This window comes from Nesoenas mayeri (assembly GCF_963082525.1).
Source record: "Nesoenas mayeri genome assembly, chromosome: 1".
NCBI lineage: Eukaryota > Metazoa > Chordata > Aves > Columbiformes > Columbidae > Nesoenas > Nesoenas mayeri.
Window position 1 is genome coordinate 213,517,529 of NC_137541.1, and position 23,080 is coordinate 213,540,608.

Here is a 23,080-nt window from a genome sequence, read left to right on the forward strand (position 1 = left end):
TCACTGACATCAGAAGGGATTAAACACTGTTCCGGTTGTGTGTTGCAGGATCCACAATGCGGGTCACTGACATCAGAAGGGATTAAACGCGGCTCCGGTTGTGTGTTGCAGGATCCACAATGCGGGTCCCTGACATGAGAAGGGATTAAACGTGGCTCCGGTTGTGTGTTGCAAGATCCGTAATGCGGGTCACTGACATCAAAAGGGATTAAACGCGGCTCCGGTTGTGTGTTGCAGGATCCACAATGCGGGTCCCTGACATCAAAAGGGATTAAACGTGGCTCCGGTTGTGTGTTGCAAGATCCGTAATGCGGGTCACTGACATCAAAAGGGATTAAACGCGGCTCCGGTTGTGTGTTGCAGGCTGCAGAAGGCGCAGGAGGAGCATCGCTCGGTGGAGGTGGAGAAGGTGCACCTGGAGAAGAAGCTGCAGGACGAGATCAGCATGGCCAAGCAGGAGGCACACCGGCTGCGGGAGCTGCGCGAGGGCACCGAGAACGAGCTGAGCCGCCAGAAATACGCCGAGCAGGAGCTGGAGCAGGTGAGGACGCGCCGGCACGCGGAGCAGGAGCCGCTTCCTCGCTCGGCTTCGTCGACCCAGCGATGTTCTGCCCACCGTGCTGCTTTTCCCCTCCCTTGGTGGAGGAAAAGACCCCTAAGTGTTAATATTTCTTCCGCTACCCCACATTTTGTGTCCCAAATACACAGGAGAGCAGCAACCGCACGTTGTCCCAGCCTGAACTTCGCCTCTGATCCCCTCAACCTCCCACCCCAAACCATAAGCCCCTGGTCCTCACGCTCATCCACAAACACGTCATTGCTGGGAATGTTCTGAGCGCTGCTCTGCCCCGAACACCCACCGGCAGGTTTCCTGCCCGCTTGTCCCCCATTCCTGAATCCCAGACACCCGTGGATGAGGGTCAGAGCTCTGCACATGGTGTAGGGGGACAACCAGACCTTCCCGGGGCCATGGGTCAGAATTTGTGACTTTTTTCCATTTCGGTCTATTAATGGTTTTAGGAGAGATTTATAGTGGGTCTGATTGCACTTGCCTTGTATTCTTGCAAATGAGAGACATGCACAAAGAGCATTTCTTTCCAAGGAAGGTTAGCACTAGATTAGCAGCAAAGTTCGAGTTCATCTATGTAGCTCTCAAGATTAGTTTTAAATTAGCAAGAGAACTTGTCCCCAGGTTGCATCTTGCAATATAAACCTAGACGGAATATTGCCTATAAAGCTGCTGCTGGCTGAAAAGAAACACGTTTGGTAGATATCGGTTTAAACTGAGACTGCGTGAGCCAGACTTGCGAGAGCCGAGCGAGCGCCGGGCTGTTCTGAGGCCACCAGCGTGTCCTCCCGGCCCGGCTGTGCCCAGGCTGCAGTGCCACCCTGGGGATGGGACGGAGTGGGACAAGGGGATGGGAAAAATGGGACAAGAGCCCGGGGTCTGCACTGACCTGGACAAACAAGCGTCCTGGGCCAGCGGGTGAGCCGGGAGCGCTGGGCAGCATGGTCTGGGTGTGCAAACAGCGCAACGGTCCGGGTGTGCAAACAGCCCAACGGTTCGGGTGTGCAAACAGCGCAACAGTCTGGATGTGCAAACAGCACAACGGTCCGGTTGTGCAAACAGCGCAACTGTCTGGGTCTGCAAACAGCGTAATGGTCCGGATGTACAAACAGCACAACAGTCTGGGTGTGCAAAGAGCGCAGCAATCTGGGTGTGTAAAGAGCACAATAATCCGGATGTGCAAACAGCGCAACAATCTGGGTGTGTAAAGAGCACAACAATCCAGGTGTGCAAACAGCGCAACGCTCTGGGTGTGCAAACAGTGCAACAATCTGGGTGTGCAAATAGCACAACAGTCTGAGTGTGCGAACAGCACAACAATCTGGGTGTGTGAACAGCGCAACAATCTGGGTGTGCGAACAGCACAATAGTCTGTGTGTGCAAACAGCACAACGGTCTGGGTGTGCAAACAGCACAACAGTCCGGGTAGGCAAACAGCGCAACAGTCTGGGTGTGCAAACAGCACAATAGTCTGAGTGTGCAAACAGTGCAACAATCTGGGTGTGCAAACAGCACAACGGTCTGGGTGTGCAAATGGCACAATAGTCCGGGTGCGCAAACAGTGCAACAGTCCAGGTGGGTGAACAGCGCAACAGTCTGGGTGTGCAAACAGTGCAGCAGTCTGGGTGTGCAAACAGTGCAGCAGTCTGGGTGTGCAAACAATGCAACAGTCCGGGTGGGCAAACAGCGCAACAGTCTGGGTGTGCAAACAGCACAACAGTCTGGGTGTGCAAACAGCACAACAGTCTGGATGGGCAAACAGCACAACAGTCTGGGTGTGCAAACAGCACAACAGTCCGGATGTGCAAACAGCACAACAGTCTGGATGTGTAAACAGCGCGTTTCCCACCCCCGCCAGCCCGACGTGCGCAGGTCCCGGCTTTGCTCCCGCGATTGATATCGTTCCTCCCAACCGCCCGTCCGCAAAGTCCCTGAGCTCGTCCGCGTTCACACACACGAAGTTGGGTCGGTGTGTGTTGTGGGCTGTTCAGTAAGGCCCATTTTGTAACCCGAACCCCGGTACCTGACCCGCTCGCGGCGTCTGGAGCCGTTGGGTCTCACCCCTTCCCCTCCGCTGCGCGTTTGGTGAGAAACCCGAAAGCCAGAGGTGACTTGACCACTCTGTTGTTTCCCAGAGGCCTTCGGGAGGGATGCGCTGACGGGGTGAGTACTGGTTTTACCGCGCTGGTTTTCCCCCTGACCCCCACTGTGTGACAATAACACGATCACCATCCCAGCGAGCCGCAGATCACCAATGACATTAACTCCTCACTCCCACTGACCCCAAAACTCGTCCAACGATAAGATATTTTTGGGTCCCGGGGGACATTCAAACAACCCCTTCGCACATTTTCACGCTGAGGGCGGCGGGCTCGGCCGCTCCCGCTGCCGTCGGGTGCGTGAGATGCAGACGCAGCGTGGTCCCTGGTGTTCACACCACCTTTTTTCCTCGCTAGGTTGTCCTAAGCACTGCAGGCCCCGTGGCCATTCTGCTTTCAATTCGTTGCTCTTGGCGATGAAAAGGGGATCTCAGAAATCTTCCTGGGGTGCAGACGCAGTGACCCCGTTGGGGAGGGATCCCCACGGAACACGACTTGGTGTTGGGACGCGGTTGTGTGGCGCCTCCTCCCAGCCCCGGCTGTTCCTCACGCTCATCCACAAACACATCATTGCTGTGAATGTTCTGAGTGCTCCTCTACCCCAAACACCCACCGGCAGATTTCCTGCCCGCTTGTCTCCCATTCCTGAATCCCAGATGCCCATGGATCAGGGTCAGAGCTCTGCATGAGGTGTTGGGGGGGACAACCAGACCTTCCCGGGGCTGTGGGTCCGAATCGGTGACTTTTTGAGCGATTTAGGCAATGTTACACTCAACAGGACTAAATCACAAATGACATGAGGGGTTGACCTCCCCTCCCGGCTGCTTCTGCAAATGTCCTTGGGGACACAATTGCAAAACTCCGTGTGCAACCCGGTGCTTTTGGCTGGAAATTCCGCCCCTGCCAGACGTGGTGAGACGTGACTGAGCTAAATAACGCGTGGAGGAAAAGAGCCAAGGCTGAGCAGCCTTTGCAGACAAATGCTTCTCTTGAGCGGGCTGGTGCTGTGCTGTGGGCAGCGAGGAGGCTCCGCGCTGCGAACGTGGGGCAGGGTCTGGAGCAGAACCTGAGCAGCCGCTGGTCCTGCAGACCAGGCAGAGCGGACGGGACAGACACGTCCAGGCGATGACCCCAAACTGAGAAGGGCTGACACACTGGGCTGTGCTGCCGTCCAGAGAGCTGGATGGGGCAGGGAAGAACCTGGAGAGGTTCAACTCCAGCTCCCGGCCCCGCGGGGCTGTTGCTCCCCAGGGTCCTGCAGCTGCAGGAACAGCCCCCGGCACCAGCGCGGGTTGGGGACCTGCTGGAAGCAGCTCTGCAGAGACGGACCTGGGAGTTCTGGGGACAACAGGGTGACCGTGAGCCACCAATGTGTCCTGGTGGCCGAGAGGCCAATGGGACCTGGGGTGTGTGAGGAGGAGTGTGGGCAGCAGGTCAGGGAGGTTGTTCCTCCCCCTCTGCTCTGCCCTGGAAGGCCCCATCTGCACAACTGGGGCCAGCGCTGGGCTCCCAGTGTAAGGACAAGGAGTCACTGCAGAGTCCAGGGAGGGACACGGAGATGCTGAGGGGTCTGGAGCAGCTTTGTGTGAGGAGACACTGAGAGAGCTGGGGCTGCTGAGCTGGAGAAGAGAAGCTGAGAGGGATGTGCTCAATGATCAATATGTCAGGGTGGGTGTCAGAGGATGGACCAGACTCTGCTCAGTGGTGCCCAACACCAGGGTGAGAGGCAACGGGCACAGACTGAAACACAGGAGGCTCCATGTGAACATGAGCAGAACCGTGTGTGCTGGGAGGTGCCGGAGCCGGGCCCAGGCTGCCCAGAGCGGGTGTGGAGTCTCCTGCTCTGAGACATTCAAACCGCTGGGACTGATCTGCTCTGTGACCCTGCGTGATCTGCTCTGTGACCCTGTGTGATCTGCCCTGTGACCCTGCACGATCTGCTCTGTGACCCTGTGTGATCTGCCCTGTGACCCTGCGTGAGCAGGTGGGGCTGAGGATGTACAGAGAGCAGGATGCTGTGGCTGTGTGATGCAGGGGATGTCCCGGACCTCTCCTCCAGCTCCCCCGTGCCTAGAGAAGGTCTGTGCTGCTGGGACAGGGCCTGCTGGGCAGGGAAAGCTCAGAGGTGCTCAGGATCGGCTTCTGTTCTAACAGCAGGGAAGTGTGTTATGGTGTATAACCATGGACACCCCTCCTGAGCTTTGGGGGTGGTGGGTGAGGAGCAGCCCTGTCCCCGCGCTGTGCGGGCAGCTCCGAGCTGCTGCCACCGTCCCTCAGTCTGTCCAGCGCGTTAAACTCCTGCAGGGCTTGTGTTGGGCTTCAGGTTTATTAAAGTCTCACATCATGTGTCGTGGAAGAGAATCATGGAATAGTTTGGGTGGATGGGACCTTCAGAACCCATCCAGTGCCCCCTGCCATGAGCAGGGACATCATCACAGCTCAGGGTGCTCAGAGCCCGTCCAGCCTGGCCTGGGATGTCTCAGGGATGGTTCATCCACCACCTCTCTGGCCATCCTGAAGTTGCCTGAGGTGTTAATTCCTTATGGTCTCCAGCACCACACACCATTACGTAAGGTTTTGGTTTCTTCAACTTACTCATCACCCACTTTCTTCTAATTTAGTCCTGTCTCCCATCCCCGCTGAGATCAGTGAGCGTGTGGAGGAGCCTGAGCCGGGGTGGCAGGAGAGTCCCCAGAAAGCTGCCGAAACTGCTCGTTCCAGACGTGTTGTTCCTTTTCCTGACCGAGTAGCACATGTTTTGTGTCTAAATATTTTTGGCACCTTGCTCCGGTGTGCAAGTCATCTCTTGACGAGCTCCCTCTGTTTGGCTCCATCGCCGCAGAGCGAACAGCGGCGGCGCAGCCTCGTCGGCGGTTCCGCGGGGGGTCCGGGGGCTGTGCGGAGCGGCAGGCAGCAAACCCGGGGAGGCTTCTGCAGCCTCACAGGGGCACCCCAACACGCTTACCTCAGTCTTTTTAAGTAACTTGTGCATGGTGCTGTGAGCTCTGGGGAGTCTTTTGTTTCTGTTTCCCAGTGCTCTAAAAGCACCAGAAAATGTGCTGGAAAGGGGTGTTGGTGGCAGCGGCTGAACATGAGCCAGTGTGTGCCCAGGTGGCCAAGAGGCCACCAGCATCCTGGCTGGTACCAGCACTGGGGTGGCCAGCGGGACCAGGGCAGCGACCGTCCCTGTGCTGGGACCTGGGAGGGACAAACCGCCAACCCTGGGGCAGTTCTGGGCCCCTCACACCAAGAAAGGCCTTGAGGTGCTGGAGCGAGTGGAGAGAAGGGAACGGAGCTGGTGAGGGGCTGGAACACAATGTGATGGAGACTGAGGGACCTGGGGGTTCAGCTGGAGAACAGGAGCTGAGGGGAGACCTTCTGATCTCTGAACTGCCTGAAAGGAGCTTGGAGCCAGGGGGGTCGGGCTCTGCTCCCCAGGAACAAGCGCCAGGAGCAGAGGAAACGGCCTCAAGTTGCGCCAGGGGAGGTTGAGGTTGGATGTGGGAACAATTTCTTCCCCAAAGGGCTGTGGGGCATTGGAACAGGCTGCCCAGGGCAGTGCTGGAGTCACCATCCCTGGAGGGCTGGACAGACGGACATGAGGTTCTCAGGACATGGGGCAGTGCTGGGTGGGTTATGGTTGCAGTTGATCATCTTAAAGGTCTCTTCCACCGCAGAGGCCGCAGTGCCGTGCCGCAGGGCTGGCAGCCCGCGCTCGGGCGCCCTCGCTCTCCCCGCGCTGACCCGGCCGCTTGTCCCCAGGTGCGGATGGCGCTGAAGAATGCGGAGAAGGAGCTGGAGTCCCACTGCAGCTGGGCTGCGCCCGAGGCCCTGCAGAAGTGGCTGCAGCTGACGCACGAGGTGGAGGTCCAGTACTACAACATCAAGAAGCAGAACGCGGAGAAGCAGCTGCTGGTGGCCAAGGAAGGGGTGAGAACTTCAGCGTCTTCTCCAGATCTTCCCCTTGCAGCCGCTGGGAAAGGGCTGGGGAGTAAAGCCTGCACTTGGTTGCTCTGCACCTTATTTCCCTTTTAATGCCTTAAATTTGCCTTTTTTAAGCAAAACTGCAGAACACACTTTCCCAGCGGTGTAAGTAGGGGCTGAAAATGATGGCGAGTGCGGCTGTGCCCGCCGGTGAGCAGGTTTGGCACCGATTAAGCGTGATCCCCGCTCTGGGTGGTTTCCATGCACAGGCAGCACCATTTCTGCCGTGTGCCTGCGATCCGCAGCGATGAATCATTTCTGTGCGCTGAACGTTGGCGGTGCCAGCCAGGCCGCTATGGGCCGCGGGGAAGCTGTTGGGACACGTGTTTGCGGACACACGCCCCGCGGAGGAAAATCTGTCCACCTTCATGTGTGTTCATAGCGGACGTTTTGACATTCCAGTGGTTTTCCTTTTGCTGTGTCAATCCTTGTGGCCACGTCTTGTAAGTCACTGCGGCTGGGAAGCAAAATGCTGCGTAGAGACTTTCATTTTGAATATACACTATGCCATAAAGGGGAGGCAAAAAAACAACCCCCAAACATAAAATGTCCCCAAACCGCCACCCTGGGGCATTAACTGTGTTCCTCGTGGAAAAGACAGATTGAGGCTTTAGGAGCGATCCATTCATGCACAATGCGGCTGGTTCGGTTCCTTCTGCCTCTTGGGGAATGAGGAGGAGCACGAAGCCCTCGACCTGCTGGGATTCCTCCTGCGCAGGGCCCTTGGCACCGTGCGCAGCGCCCTTGGCACCGTGCGCAGCCTGCGAGCAGCTGCGGGGCCTGCTTCTGTCCCCCAGGATGTCCCTGCCCCGGAGGAAGCGCCAGGTCCTCTTCCTCCCCTGACCCCTCTTTCTGTTGCCGTTCCAGGCTGAGAAAATCAAGAAGAAGCGGAACACCCTGTTTGGGACGTTTCACGTTGCGCACAGCTCCTCTCTAGATGACGTCGACCATAAAATCTTAACTGCCAAGTGAGTGTCTGTTTAGTATGTTCCCTTGTTTCTGTCCCTGTCACACGAGCGACCCTCAGCCTGTCTGGCGGTGCTCGGCATCATTTTGCTGAGCTTTATTCTGCTTAGTTAGCTGGGATCGGACCTGCTCCTTTTAGTCAACAACCTTCTAATTTCACTTGTGTGAAGCAAGAACCGGCGGTTGTGCAGAGCAACTCAAGTCCCGTCAAAACGAGGGTTTGGGAGGCTGCGGTATTAAGTGATTATCCCTGGATATCCCCGTGGTTGGTGGGTTTATTCTAATTCCCGCATTCCTGAAGGCGGAATGAAGGGTGTCTCAGGTGTTAGGACACAAAGCTGAGCCGTTAGACTCCCTGTTTCAGATGTTTTCTTTGTTCTTTCTCATCATTTTCACTGTTTGTCCCCATATCCAGGCAAGCGCTGAGCGAGGTGACACCAACGCGGTGGTTTCTCCTCCTTTCTCACCACTTTTCCCTATTTTCCCCCCGTATCCAGGCAGGCGCTGAGCGAGGTGACGGCGGCGCTGCGGGAGCGCCTGCACCGCTGGCAGCAGATCGAGCTGCTCTGCGGCTTCCAGATCGTCAACAACCCCGGGATCCACAGCCTGGCCTCGGCGCTCAACATCGACCCCGGCTGGATGGGCACCCCGCGCCCCAACCCCTCGCACTTCATCATGACCGACGACGTGGACGACCTGGACGAGGAGATCGTGTCCCCCATGTCCATGCAATGTAGGTGGCCGTCCCCGCCTTGGGGTGTCTTAACTTGGTTTGTAAGTGACCGGAGACAAGTTGTTAAGGTGTTCATGGGGAGGAGGGTCCGTGAGTGCAGAGCACCTTGATTGGAGCCTCTTAGTTCCAGCGGAAACAGGGATTTGGAGATGTTGTCAGTCATTTAATCCTACATCTGCTGTTCTGTTCAACTCACGCAATTGAGGCACTTACAGAAACAAACAAACATCACAAAATGAACCAAAAAGGCATGGGCTACACTAAGGAAAGTGAGGAGGATCCAGCTGGAGAACAGGAGCTGAGGGGAGACCTTCTGATCTCTGAACTGCCTGAAAGGAGCTTGGAGCCAGGGGGGTCGGGCTCTGCTCCCCAGGAACAAGCGCCAGGAGCAGAGGAAACGGCCTCAAGTTGCGCCAGGGGAGGTTGAGGTTGGATGTGGGAACAATTTCTTCCCCAAAGGGCTGTGGGGCATTGGAACAGGCTGCCCAGGGCAGTGCTGGAGTCACCAGCCCTGGAGGGCTGGACAGACGGACAGGAGGTTCTCAGGACATGGGGCAGGGACAGGGCTGGGGAACGGGTGGATTCGATGAGCTTGAGGGTCTTTCCCAGCCAAAACGATTCTGTGATTCTTTGTGCCCTGCTTGACACACCTGCAGTGAGATCTTTGCACTTGGAGTTCCATCAGTCTGGTGATGGGTGACAGTGCTGTCCCCTCCCGTCCCCGCGCTGTCCCTGCGGGTGACAGCTGTGTCACAGCACCAGACCCCCCAGGCACGGGCCGTTTCCCTTTCCCGAGGGGTTTCCTTTCTCCGGGGGCCAAACCCGCCGGTGCCGACGCTCCCAGAAACCCTCACTGTTCTCTCTCCCGTCCGTTCCGTCCGTCCCAGACGCCGCCTGGCTTTTCGGGCGCAGGTTCAGTGACCGCTCGTCCCTGTCCTCGGAGGACCAGTCCCTCTGGAAATACCCCGGTTTGCTTCTCTTCAATTCTATATATTTTTTGTTCTACCCTCTGCCCTTTTTTTTCTGGACTAAAAAATACATCCACATATTTTCCGACTTTCTGACACGGAGAACTAATGAACATGCGTCTCTTCGCTGAGCCATCGGCATCTTTACTAACCCGGGAAGATCTGACGGGATGAAGAATCGCAGCTCGCTGTAGCTCTCACGTACTCTGGGTTCTGCTTTTCCAGAGAAGCCCCAATTATGAAGCCCAGAGGGTCATTTTCACCCCTGAGGTGGAGACGCACCCCGAGCTCCCGTTTTCGGCTGGAACCCGTCCCTCGGTGCAGCGTCCCGGGACAGGGGATGAGCCCGTGCGAGCTGGCGAGGGCTGGTCCTGCTCCAGGTGACATCGGTGCCACCGCAGCGTGGCCGGAGCTGCGCCGGGGCCATGCAAGGCGAGGTCTGGACCCTTAGTCCTGGGCTTAGCGCGGGCTAAGCTGTGCAGGACAGCACAAAGGGGCCAGGTTGGGAAAGGAGGAAAAACAAAACCCATCCTTTAGGGGGGAAAACAAGAGGAGGAGAAACCTGCGGCAGCATCCGTAAGCCCCAGCTGTTATAGTGCAGAGCTGGGGTCCCCATGAGCCCCCCGGGGTCACACCAGCAGGGCTGGACCGGCCCCAGCTCTGCCCAGGGACACTCGCCCCCTTGTCCTGGGTCCGTTCCAACTCGGGACACCCCCGGTTCTGGTCCCGCACGCCCGAGCCGTGGCGGTTGGGTGCCCAGCACACCTGTGGTTCCCAGCCGCAGGGTTTTGTAGCAGCGACCCGCTGGTTCTTCCATTCCCGAAGGAGCTCTCCTCCACTCCATCTCCACTTTCCCGCCTGTTCACCCTTTTAACCCCGTTCACATCTTTCTTACACAAACTCCTGAAGGATCCTGAACACCTTATCTCCTGCAAACGGAGGAGCACCTTGGGTGGCAGTTTGGGGGTTCAGCACAGCCCGCCTGGTGGCCGCAGGGCACCATGCACATCCTGCCTTGTCCTTTGTGTTCTCCTTCCATGGACGGGACATGCAGGGTCCCCGTGGGGTGCAGGAGCCTCTGTGGGTGACCCCGGCTCGCTCGCTGTGCGCAGGGGGTCGTGGGCTCGGTGCCTCTTGCCTGCGGGCGAGACTCATTGGCCGGCAAAGATCATTATGATCTTTACAAGTTGTTAATTAGCCGGTGTCAGTGCACTCAGGGAGGCAGCCCAGTTTGTTTCTCCAAACCCAGATGAATTAGCAATTAGAGAAAAATAATCCTCCCAGTTGAGCATCTCTTTGATGGGGAAGCAGGCTGGGGACAGCTGGCACCGTTTGGGGACAGGTGGCACCGTCTGGGGACAGGTGGCACCGTTTGGGGCCAGAGCTGCGACTCCAGGCGTGGATTGATGAGGAGAACCTTTGCCAGCGCAGTGTCACAGTCCCCGCACGCCCTGCCCCGCAGGCGCAGTGTCACAGTCACTGCACGCCCTGCCCCGCGGGCGAGGCCGGGAGCTTTCTGCACCTTTCCAGAAGCTTTCAGGTGCCTGGCCACAGCGTGCAGCTCTTGCTCAGCTCTGCTGCCCGTCCTGTGCCCGCTTGGGAGCCGCACGGGGCGGCACCGGGTGCCAGAGCAGAGCTGAGCGCTGGGATGGAGCTCAACACACCTGAACCCAGCGCCCGGGCTCCTGCACACCATGCGCCGGGCGCAAAGTGGGTCACTTTGGGGGTGTCCTGTGCAGGGCCAGCAGCTGGGCTCGGTGATCCCTGGGGGTCCCTTCCAGCTCAGGATGCTCCATGATTTGGGTGTCTGCATTGGGATGAGGTGAATCATGCCCCGAAAGCACCGACGCCCTCCCGGTCGCTGCCAAGGAGCCCGGGTGGCTGCGGCGTTACCGCGTGAATCACGCAGCCGGTTTCCGCTCCGAGCAAGATGCTCAGATAAGGTGTTCAGGGAGCAGCTCCATCAGCAACGTCACAACCATTTTCCACGGGCTGGGCTTTAATCGAGCATGTTAAGCCGCAGCACCAGCTTAACGCTTCTTCTGCATTAAACCAGCGTAACTTCGAGCGCACGGTGGGGTGGCTGTAGCAGCCTGGGGACAGCAGGCGTGGTGCCGCGGTGCCTGGTGCTGCTGGGGTGGCAGCTTCACTGTGGTGCCCGGTGCTGGGGGCTGGCAGCTTCACTGTGGTGCCTGGCACTGGGGTTGACAGTTTGACCACGGTGTCCGGTGCTGGGGGTGACAGTTTCACCGCAGTGCCCAATGCTGGGGGGTGACAGCTTCACCGCAGTGCCCACCGCTGGGGGGTGGCAGCTTCACTGTGGTGCCTGGCACTGGGGTTGACAGCTTCACCACAGTGCCCGGTGCTGGGGGTGACAGTTTCACCGTGGTGCCCGGCGCTGGGGGGTGACAGTTTCACCGCAGTGCCTGGCACTGGGGGTGGCAGCTTCACCGTGGTGCCTGGCACTGGAAGGTGACAGCTTCACTGCGGTGCCTGGTGCTGGAGGGTGACAGCTTCACCGCAGTGTCTCGATGTGCAGCCCCTTCCGCCCAGCTCAGCATGTCCCCTCTCTCTCGTTGCAGCTCCCGCCTTGCCCAGCAGCGTTCGCCAGCGCCTGGTGGACCCGCAGCACGGCCACGGATCGCAGAGGTTGGTAGAGAGTTACGTGCAAGGCCAGAATGAGTCAGGCCAGGCCGCCCAGCACCGGGCGGGCAGAGTCTCCCTGCGGCGGATGCACAGCCTCTCCGGACAGTCGTTCAGTTCCGAGCTGCCCGGCGCCAGCCCGTCATCCACCGCCGCCTCCTCCACCTCTTGCTCCTCATCCACCGCGTCTGCTCCTGCTTGCCATGTCCACCCTGTCTATTACCATCACACCACCTCCTCTTATCTCCTCCAGACGGACTCCGTCCCCGACCTGCCCCCTCCTGATGTCACCTCTGGAGTTCGCTGTCGCACTGAGAGCTCGGGGTATTTCGCTCTTTCTTTTCTAGCTGCCTCCTGCGTGCTGGGGCTCAGGGCTGCTGCTTGCTCGGCTGCGCTTTCTCCTACATTCCTCGTGCCCTTTTGTTCCTTTTGGGCCTTTCGTTTCATTATTTATCCACACATTTGTTTCTTCAGCCGCTCTCCCCTGCTGGCGACCCCTCTCAACCGCCCATTCCCGTATTTGCCAACTCAGTGGGGGCATAAACCGAGGAGGCGCCGGTTGTCTCACGGTAGCCAAGCACCGGATCCTGGGCACTCGGTTGTCACTAACTTAGCCTTTGCTTGGGTGGTGCACCCGTGAGAACAAAGTTAACACAGCGAATCAAGGCGGCACTGACCTTGTTTGAAGCTTCGACTGGTTTGGTGTCTCCCCAGCAACCCGAGGGGCAGATTGTGTGCGATGGTGTCAGCGCTGCTGCAGGGCCTGAGGTTCGTGCTGCTTTTAAGAGGTGGCAAAGAGCCGCATTCAGGGACTGGGTGTCAGGGGGACTCTGCCCCGTTCTGGCCGGGGCTGAGGTCTGCTTGTGTTTTGGCTGAGGAACATCTGAGTAATGAGCAGAGGAGGGAGCTGGAGATTCTCATTGCAGGTCGCTGGTTGGACAGACAGACATGAGGTTCTCAGGACATGTGCAGTGCCAGGGTTGGGAAACAGTTGGACTTGATGATCTCGAGGAGCTTTTCCAACCAAGATGACTGTGATTCTGTGTTCCTCAGGAGCTTTATCCCGAACGAGTCCTCGGGGCTCCTCTGTGGATGTGCCCAGCTCTGGGCTGTTGTTTGAGCTTGCGTCCGTCCCCGTGGTTGGTTTAAACCCGGTCTGAGGGGCGTGTGGTCTCTTGTTCAGGGAGCCGCCTGTGCTGGGGCTGAGCTGTGGCATCTCCCTCGATAAAGTTCAAACCAGTCTCCCAGTCCTCGGCGCTGGGGACCAGACCGAAGGGCCGTACCGTGCCGCTGAGCCCCGAGCAGCGCCGGGCAGGCTCTGCAGCGCGGCGATGGGGAAATCACCGCACCTGCTCCACAACGGGCAATTAGAGAGCAACAGCGTGCTTCATTCAGTAATGTTTGCTTTGGGATGGCGAGAAGCGGCATAATTAAAATGTGCATTAATTACAACTGATTGCGGTTTGGCTGCAGCTGCCCTGCTCTGGCCGGTACCAGCCAGGGACGCAGGAGCACGGCACAGTCCCCGTTCTCCTGCGGGCTGATGCACCGTTCAAAACCAGCCCTACCTTGACTTCAGCAAAGCCTTTGACACAGTCTCCACAGCATCCTCACAGCTAAGCTGAGGAGGGGTGGTCTGGACAATAGACCAGTGAGGTGGGTTGCAAACTGGCTTAAGGAGAGAAGCCAGAGAGTGGTAGTCAATGGTGCGGAGTCTAGCTGGAGGCCAGTATCCAGTGCAGTGCCTCAGGGGGCAGTGCTGGGGCCAATATTATTCAGTATATTCATTAACAATTTGGATGAGGGAATAGAGTGACTGTCAGCAAGTTTGCTGGTGACACCAAGCTGGGAGCAGTGGTGACACTGGGAGCTGTGCTGCCATCAGAGACCTGGACAGGCTGGAGAGCTGGGCAGGGAGAAATTTGATGAAATAGAACAAGGGCAAGTGTAGAGTCTTGAATCTGGGCAGGAACAACCCCAGGCTCCAGTATAGGTTGGGAAATTACATATTAGAGAGCAGTGTAGGGGAAAGGGACCTGGGGGTCCTGGGGCCAGCAGCGTGACCATGAGCCAGCACTGGCCCTTGTGGCCAGGAAGCCAATGGGACCTGGGGTGGGTTAGAAGGGGGTGGTCAGTAGGTCAGAGAGGTTCTCCTGCCCCTCTGCTCTGCCCTGGGGAGACCACACCTGGAATCTTGTGTCCAGTTGTGGCCCCTCAGTTCCAGCAGGACAGGGAACTGCTGCAGAGAGTCCAACGCAGGGCAACAAAGATGCTGAAGGGAGTGGAGCATCTCCCGTGTGAGGAAAGGCTGAGGGAGCTGGGGCTCTTCAGTTTGGAGAAGAGGAGACTGAGGGGTGACCTTATTAATGTTTATAAATATATAAAGGGTGAGTGCCGTGAGGATGGAGCCAGGCTCTTCTCGGTGGCAAACAATGATAGGACAAGGGGTAATGGGATCAAGCTGGAACACAAGAGGTTCCACTTGAATCTGAGAAGCAACTTGTTGGGGTGAGGGTGGCAGAGCCTGGCCCAGGCTGCCCAGGGGGGTTGTGGAGTCTCCTTCTGTGCAGACATTCCAACCCGCCTGGACACCTTCCTGTGTAACCTCATCTGGGTGTTCCTGCTCCATGGGGGGATTGCACTGGATGGGCTTTCCAGGGCCCTTCCAATCCCAAACATACTGTGATACTGTCATAAAGATACGTTTTTTCCAGCCGAGGCCTATGAGACGCCAAATTGCTACCCCGGTCCTGCAGAGTCTTGCAGAGGGAAACGTCGGATCCCAGTTAGAACAGGCAACAGCGCTGGGAGCTCATTAGCGAGAATAACAAGGTTAATCCACCCCAGCCGGTGTCAGAACCCCATGGTCGCCCTTCACCCCTTCCCGTAGCAACGAGCGTCTGTGGGTGCAGGACAGTCCGTGGAGGCTTGTGACGTGAGAGCTTTGCATCCGAGGTTTGCTTCAGCCACGCCACAGCGGGCGGCTCCGAAATCCATCTCCATCCATCCCCCCTTCATTTCAGAAAGCGGAAAGGAAGAACCGGGCACCCAAATCTGTTCTTACGTTGTTGCTTTTAATTCTTCAGCCAAGCGCGCCATTAGCAGAGCCTGCTTAGATGCATCGCCGAGGCACCGATGCATTATCGCTCCTTCTCTCCCACACAACCAGCGGAGAAGGGCTCTCCAGGGAGTCAATGCCGAGGACACAAACGGAACCCCCCCAAATTCCTGCCTCCTGCCCCCCTGAGTGTTACCTTGGGCGTTTTGGGCTCTGGGTGCCTTTGGCCTTTGTGTCCAGCTGATGCTGGCAAGACCTCCCGCAACACTTCATGTCAAGCGGCCGTTCCCCCGGGAAGGGCTCGGGGGTGACCCCGTCGGGAGCTGCTCTGGGGCCGGGGGCTCGTCCTCGTCACCTCCTCACTCTCTGCTTCTCTTTTGCAATCGGCTTCAGAGGATCCGGTGCAGATCAGGTCAGAGCCGCCGGGGTTTGGAGGGCTGACGTGCGGTTCCTAACGCTGACGGAGGGGTCGGGCCGGGGGGGCGGTGCTGCTGCACAGGGGTTCGTGCTGCCCGTGCCGGTGCCGGGGACAGACCCGCGGACACGGGAGGTGACAGCCACAGCATCACAGCGTCACAGCGGCGGGCCCGGCACGGGACGGGACGCAGTCACCGCTCCGGGCAGGCGGGGGGAGAAGCTCCTGCGGGGTTTGGGTCACAGAGCCGAGCACAGCAGAGTAATATACAGGGGATTTGGTTGTGCTGCCGTGGTGCCACATGCTGAGTGGGTATATAATGTATAGCCCTGCAGCTCTGGGAGTGTAACCTACAGCCCTGCAGCTCTGGGTGTGTAACGTATAGTCCTGCAGCTCTGGGAGTGTAACATACAGCCCTTCAGCTTTGGGTGTGTAACATACAGCCCTGCAGCTTTGGGTGTGTAACATGTAGCCCTCCAGCTCTGGGTGTAGAACGTATAGCCCTGCAACCTATAGTCCTGCAGCTCTGGGTATAGAACATATAGCCCTGCAGCTGTGTGTGTGTAACGTATAGCCCTGCAGCTGTGGGTGTAGAACATACAGTCCTGCAGCTGTGGGTGTGTAGCATATGGCCCTGCAGCTCAGTGTATAGAACGTATAGCCCTGCAGCTCTGGGTGTGTAACATACAGCCCTGCAACTGTGGGTGTGTAATGTATAGTCCTGCAGCTCTGAGTGTAGAACATATAGCCCTGCAGCTGTGCATGTGTAACATATAGCCCTGCAGCCGTGGGTGTGTAACGTATAGTACTGCAGCTCTGGATATAGAACATATAGCCTTGCAGCCGTGGGTGTGTAACGTATAGTACTGCAGCTCTGGGTATAGAACATATAGCCCTGCAGCTGTGGGTGTGTAACATATAGCCCTGCAGCTGTGGGTGTGTAATGTATGGCCCTGCAGCTCAGGGTATAGAGTGTGTAGCCCTGCAGCTCTGGGTGTGTAACGTATAGCCCTGCAGGGAGTGGTGGAGGCGGCAGGGCCTGGGTGAGGCTGGCAGACCCAGCTTTAGTGTCAGACGCCCTTAAGCCGCTCCTAAGTGTCCCCAGAGCCCGCGTGCAGCCAGCGGGAGCCGCAGCGCGGGTCGCTCGCTGGGCTGCAGAGCTGGGCAGAAATGAACCTTTGTTCTCTCTCGTCCTCCCTCATCTCCCCGCTCCCCACCCTCTTTCTTCACTCCACGCTTCACTCTCCGTTGCTTTTGTTCACCAAATCCATCCCCATTTTCTCGCCCCTCACCGCGGCGTTGGGTTCGGGTTCCCGGGCGGCCCCGCGCGTCAGAGCCGGCAAATCGGCGGCGGCGCTCGCGTCCCGCGGTTCAGCCTGCGGACAGTGTGAGTGCCTGAGGGTGCCAGCGAGGAGCCGGCGAGCGCGGCAGCGCCAGGACGGGGAGCAGCCTGTGGGAATGGGGCTGCGGGGTTCCCGCGCTCAGCCGCTGCACTGAGCCTGCGGGAGGGATGGGCGCTGGGAGCTCGGGCTGCACCGAGCTGTCGGTGTAGAACATATAGCCCTGCAGCTGTGCATGTGTAACATATAGCCCTGCAGCTGTGGGTGTAGAACATATAGCCCTGCAGCTCAGGGTATAGAACATATCGCCCTGCGGCTCTGGGTGTGCAATGTATAGTCCTGCAGCTCTGGGTATAGAACATATAGCCCTGCAGCTGTGGGTGTAGAACATATAGCCCTGCAGCTGTGGGTGTAGAACATACAGTCCTGCAGCTGTGGGTGTGTAACATATAGCCCTGCAGCTCAAGGTATAGAACGTATAGACACCCTTGTGAGCCGGGGGTGTCCCGTGCGGGGACACGTGCTGGACTCGGTGGTCCCGCGGGTCCCTTCGTTCTGCGGTTCAGGAGCAGCAGCCTCACGAACATCAGGGACACGGACCGGCCCGCCCGGGCTGCGCCTCGCCGAGGGGACCGCGCTGTCCTGGCCACGTCCCTGCCCTCTTGTCCCAGCCCTGGCCTTGGGAGTGTCCCCTCCGCTGTCCCCTCCTCCTTGCTCCATCCGGCACAACCAGCGTGCACCAAGGGGGTCGTGTCCCCAGGGCCACCCCCGCTGGGTGACCAGAAAGGCTTGTCTTGGGCTGGAGAAGGTCCCGGCACCACATTCCAGCTGCTGCTGTTCCGTTCTGGAAATCGGCCCCCGTCCTTGGGTCCCTCTCGGTGTCCCCGAATGTCCTGCTCCCTCGTGTGGCGGGGGGCCTGTGGCCCTGCGGCCCCGGGGTTGTCCCCGGTGTGGCCAGTGCTGCCGTGTGGGGTTTCCCCGCCCGCCGCTGCCGTGCCGCGGGTGCCGGCATCACCGTGTCCTGTCCCCACCCTGCGGGAGCGTCTTCCTGAGTTACAGCTGCATGGATTCTGAGTAACGCGGGTTTGCACAGCGCCCTGGGACATCTGAAAGGCGTGTGTGCTCGTGGGCTGGATCAGCCCCCTCAGAGCCCTCTGGACAGCAGGGCAGGGGGAAGAAATTGTCCAACAATTGCAGCACGGATGGTCGGGCTCTGCTCCCCAGGAACAAGCGCCAGGAGCAGAGGAAACGGCCTCAAGTTGCGCCAGGGGAGGTTGAGGTTGGATGTGGGAACCATTTCTTCCCCAAAGGGCTGTGGGGCATTGGAACAGGCTGCCCAGGGCAGTGCTGGAGTCACCATTGGAGGGTTGGACAGACAGACATGAGGTTCTCAGGACATGGGGCAGGGACAGCGCTGGGTTATGGTTGGACTCGATGATCTTGAGGGGCTTTTCCAACCAAAATGATCGTGCGATGAGCAACGTTGGACCCAGCACGGTGACAATCACCTGGCCCGGGACATGGTGACGGCCACACCTGCAATGGGAGGTGACCCCACACACCGACCCCCGGTGCCCAGGGACCCTCTGTGGGGTGACGGGTCGGCAGGAGACGCGGTGCCCGTGGTGAGCGCCGAGGAGCCGCCACCGCCCGTCCCCGCGTTCTGCCTCCAGCTCCCAACCGGAGGACAATTCTCCATCTGCTGGCATCATTTTCTCCACGAGCGGCCGCATTGCTTTGTCTCCTGCATCTGAAACTGCAGGACCCTGGAGCGCAGGAAAGCTCAGCGGCCGGTCCCCGAGCCAACGGGCGTTTCGGATCCCAGCAGCGGAAACTCACCTTCGCAAATAGGGCGGTTTTACGTTACCTTGGCTCGTCTTTCTTCCTGTATTTGCTGTTATATGAGGGTTTTTTAAACAGGTTTCTTTTCACTGACCCCACTCGGATACCTTTGTTGTTACAGCAGCCAGGAGAGAGGTTGGGTTGATTTTTATCAGAAAAGAACATTAATCGGTGGAGTTCTAACGCTGAGGTTCCAGCGAACAGGTGTCGTGGTGCACAGCGTCCACACAGCGCTCAGCCCCTTCGCCGGGGGAACGGCCCCACGGGTGCTCTGTTCTTACAGCCCCACGGGTGCTCTGATCCTGACGGCCCCACGGGTGCTCTGCTCTCACAGCCCCATGGGTGCTCTGCTCCTAACGGCCCCACGGGTGCTCCGCTCTCACAGCCCCATGGGTGCTCTGATCCTGATGGCCCCACGGGTGCTCTGCTCTCACAGCCCCATGGGTGCTCTGCTCCTAACGGCCCCACGGGTGCTCCACTCTCACAGCCCCATGGGTGCTCTGATCCTGATGGCCCCACGGGTGCTCTGCTCTCACAGCCCCACAGGTGCTCTGCTCTTACAGCCCCATGGGTGCTCTGCTCCTCAGCACCATCCTGCCCGAGAATCAGAAACACAGCTGGTGTGGGTTGAATGGACCTTCAGAATCCCCCAGTTCCCCTGCCATGACAGGGACATCGTCACAGCTCAGGGTGCTCAGAGCCCGTCCAGCCTGGCCTGGGATGTCTCAGGGATGGTTCAGCCACCACCTCTCTGGCCAACCTGGGCCAGGCTCTCACCACCCTCAGGGCAACAATTCCTCATATCCAGCCTGAATCTCCCTCCTTTAGTTTAACCCATCACCCCTTGTCCTGTCACAACAGGTCCTGCTCAAAAGTCTGTCCCCATCTTTCTCATCAGCCCCTTTTCAGTGCGGAAAGGCCGCACTAAGGTCTCCTGGAGCTTCTATTCTCCAGCTCAACACCCCAACTCTCACCTGTCCCCAGCAGAGCTGTTCCAGCCTCGAATCGTCTCGGTGGCTCCTCTGGCCCCTGCAGAGCTGGTGCCACGTGGCCAAAATCTGCTTTGTTTTTGTGGAAAGGGAGCACGTTCCGGGTACCCGTGGATGAACCAAACCCTGAGAGGAGCACGTTCCGGGTACCCATGGATGAACCAAACCCTGGGAGCTCATGTCCAGCCCGGCCCGGCCTCGCGGCGTCTCTCTCGACAGCAGATCCGTGGCTGCACCACCTTCTCTCGGCAGAGGTGACACGGTGACCGTCCTGGCAGAAGCTCCTGGGAAGCACCGACACGGACCAGAAGCACCATGGAAGAGCAGGAGGGTCCTATGGAAGAGTGGGGTTGTCAGGATTGCCGTCGCATCTTCTGCGCTCACCGCGGCAGCCCGAGGTCTGAGCCCCGCGCTGCGGCGCTGCCATCGCTGTCACCTCTCGGGAGGCGCCTCCAAAACGCTCCCTCAGCATCCACAAGGATTTTAATGCCGCTTTCCCCCATATAGAGCTGTTCCGCGAGGGCTCTGGTTTATTCAGTGGGTTTTGTTAGAAAATGCCCTCGTTACCGTTGTGGAGGGTGATGATGTGAGCATCTGTCCTGCCTTTGCCAGCACCCTGTGCCAGTCCGGCGGTACTGGGCGACGCTGTTTGTTGCTGCCGTCACTTTTCCTGAGCATCTGCCCAACTTGGACATCTCCTTATGGGCCAGCTCCACGGGGAGCGTCTCCACACCGCGCTGATTGCTGCCGGTACGGTGCGAGGCCCCGGGGCCCCCGGTGGGCTGTGCGGTGGGTTTGGTGCTGAGCGGGCACAGGGACCCCGGGGCCGAGGAACCGGTGAGCACCTCCCGCCTCTCACCCCTTTCACTCCTCCTCCTTCATTTCTGTCCATCCGCCTCTCCCATTCTGTATTTCTCGCCTGCAGCCGGTGCAGCCCCTGGGGTAGGGGCAGGGCCGGGTCCCCTCACAGTCCCCGACCCCCGGTGCTCGGTGTCCCAGGCAGGGTGACAGCGGGTGACCGCGCGGCGGCACGGCTGTGGCTTTCGGCAGGGGACAAGCTGTGACCTCCCGCGTCTCCCTCCCTCCTGCCCCCTGTTCCCCGCTCCTGAAAGGACCCAGGGACTCCCCGGGCGGGCGGTGACAGTGACACCGTTAAGGGCACATGGGGCCGGCGGCACAAACCGCTGTGCAGCACAAACCGCGGGCAGCACGGGCGCTCGGCTCCGGGACAGCCCGGGCGCCGGTTCCTCCCTCGAGATTCGGGGTTTGCACCAGCCCCGCCGGGAAAATGGGGAGATGGTGGTTTTGGTGCCTCCTGCGCGCACACGCGGGTCTGGCCGGGGAGCGCGGAGCCGGTGCTGGAGCCGCCCCCGTCCTGCGGCGGCACCGGCTCCGCTCCCCACCGCGCCGGCTGGGGGTGCGGGTGGTGCCGTGGGGAAGGACGGGGCTGGCAGGGTGTGCTCCAGGGAGCCACTGACCGCGCCAGGCCTGCTCCAGGGCCACCAGTGGCCACAGGACCCGCGGGTGATGCCTTTGGACCCCTGGGCTGAGAGCTGAGCACTTGCTGCTGCTGGAACTGGGGCCTCGGCCCTCTGGGTCTGCCCCCGTGGCCACTGCTTGCCCACCATGGCCAGTGCTTGCCCACCATGGCCAGTGCTTCCCCCTGCCATGGCCGGTGCTTCCCCCTCCATGGCCAGTGCTTCCCCCTCCATGGCCAGTGCTTCCTCTCCATGGCCAGTGCTCGCCCGCCATGGCCACTGCTTCCCCCATGGCCAGTGCTTCTCTCCATGTGGCCAGTGCCCCCCACCATGGCCAGTGCTTCCCCATGGCCAGTGCTTCCCCCCATGTGGCCAGTGCTCCCCCTCCACGGCTGGTTCTTCCGCCTCCATGGCCACAGCTCCCCCCATCGCCAGTGCTTCCCCCCCATGGCCAGTGCTTCCCCTCCACGGCCAGTGCTTCCCCCCAATGGCCAGTGCTTCCTCCATGGTCATTGCTTCCCCCCATGGCCACTGCTTGCCCCGGGCCCACAGCCGCCGCAGCCTGCGCTGGCCGAGGGGCTGCGCTTGCAGGGGAGGCAGCGGGGGGGTCGCTTTGCCCCCCGAGCTGGGTTGTTGGCACTGGGGCTGAACCCCCGTGCCCAGGGGTGCCCACGTCCCCATCCCAGGGTCCCGTTGCTCTGCTGTGGGAGCAGAGCCGCTGGGCGATGGGGCAGCGGGACGCGCGTCCCCCCCTCCGCCGCTCCCCAGCGCAGAGCGGGGCTGCCCAGGGGTCCCCGCCCGTCCTGTCCCCCTGTCCCCCCTCAGCTGCTCGTCCCCATCCCCGCTAACCAACCCTCTCTCCCCTCCGCCCTCTCGCCGCAGAGACTTAACGCGCTGCGACTCCGACTCGTCCATCCCGCCCCCGAGCGAGCACCCGCGTGTCCCCAGCTCTGCGCCCAAGCTGCTGGCGGCGCGGCCCACGCTGCTGACCCGCTCCGTGGAGGAGGCTGCCCCCGGCCACCCGGCCAGCGCGCCCACTCCCAACGGCGCCAGCCGCCCGGGGGACCCCCCCGCGCCGGGGGCTTTGCCGGAGCGGCCGCCCGAGAGCCCCATGGTGATGAAGAAGATGATGATGGTGAACCACGGCATGGAGAAGTCCTCCAGCCTGGGGGAGATCAGCCACCCGGCGGGCGGCAGGCACAGCCACTCGGATTCGTCCCGCTCGCACAGCCCCAGCTCCACCGACCCCGACACCCCCTCCCCGATCTCTGACGGCCGGCCCGGCGGCGCCAAGAGCACCCGCATCCCGCAGCTGGCGGCCAAGAAGAGCCCGGGGGACGAGGACAGCAGCCTGACGGGCGACGAGGTCGACCTCGGCCAGAGCAAGAAAAAGTTCCCCCTAAAGATCTTCAAGAAGCCCAAGAAGTAGAGAGAGGAGCGGGGAGAGAAGAACCCGCCGCAGCGCGGGCGGCGGGGGGACCCCGCGCGGACCCCGCGGCGCTGCCGGCGCCCCGAGCCGCCTCGCCCACCGCCGGCAGCGCAGCAGCTATTTAAACTTATTTATTTCCTGATTTCTGAGAAACAAAATGAAGAAGACGAGCGCTGCGCCGAGGCCGGCCCTTCCTCCCGCCCGCCGCCCGGCCGCCTTCGCTGCGCATGGCTTCAGTTACCCCCGCCTCCGCTCGGCCTCACCGCATCTGGGTTTGGTTTCAACGTGGTTTTATTTTCTTATTTTATTTTTTATTATTTTTATTATATTTTCCTTTTCCTTCCCGGTTCTCCTGGCTCTTCCAACTCATGCGCAGGCTGGCTGGAAGGTCGGGGGGCAACAGCGCGCTGCCCGCTCGCCCCTCGGGGTGACGCGGGTGCCGGCGTTGGGGCGCACGGTTCTCAAGTCACCTTCCTCCCCTCGGCCCCATTTGGGGGGGTCCCTGCTTGTGCGCTCTTGATGACAAGAGCAGGTGAACGCCCTGGGGTCCTGCCCTCACCGGTACTCG

The 23,080-nt window shown here is 59.9% G+C and overlaps 1 protein-coding gene across 7 annotated transcripts in view; it reads left to right on the top strand.

The window, feature by feature from the left end:
- Window positions 1-22,860, top strand: part of STIM1 (stromal interaction molecule 1) — an 88,679-nt gene extending 65,819 nt beyond the window's left edge. For 3 of the 7 annotated variants that reach the window (XM_080339030.1, XM_080339026.1, XM_080339027.1), the window contains 6 exons: window positions 364-541; window positions 6,430-6,597; window positions 7,519-7,619; window positions 8,115-8,350; window positions 11,901-12,285; window positions 21,966-22,860. In XM_080339030.1, the coding sequence (XP_080195156.1) occupies window positions 364-541; window positions 6,430-6,597; window positions 7,519-7,619; window positions 8,115-8,350; window positions 11,901-12,285; window positions 21,966-22,512 (1,615 nt within the window). In that variant the 3' untranslated portion in view covers window positions 22,513-22,860. Of the gene's footprint in view, window positions 1-363; window positions 542-6,429; window positions 6,598-7,518; window positions 7,620-8,114; window positions 8,351-11,900; window positions 12,435-21,965 lie in introns of those variants that run through there. The other 4 variants (XM_080339028.1, XM_080339029.1, XM_080339032.1 and 1 more) reach the window with 3 other exon arrangements.
- Window positions 22,861-23,080: the final 220 nt, after the last annotated feature.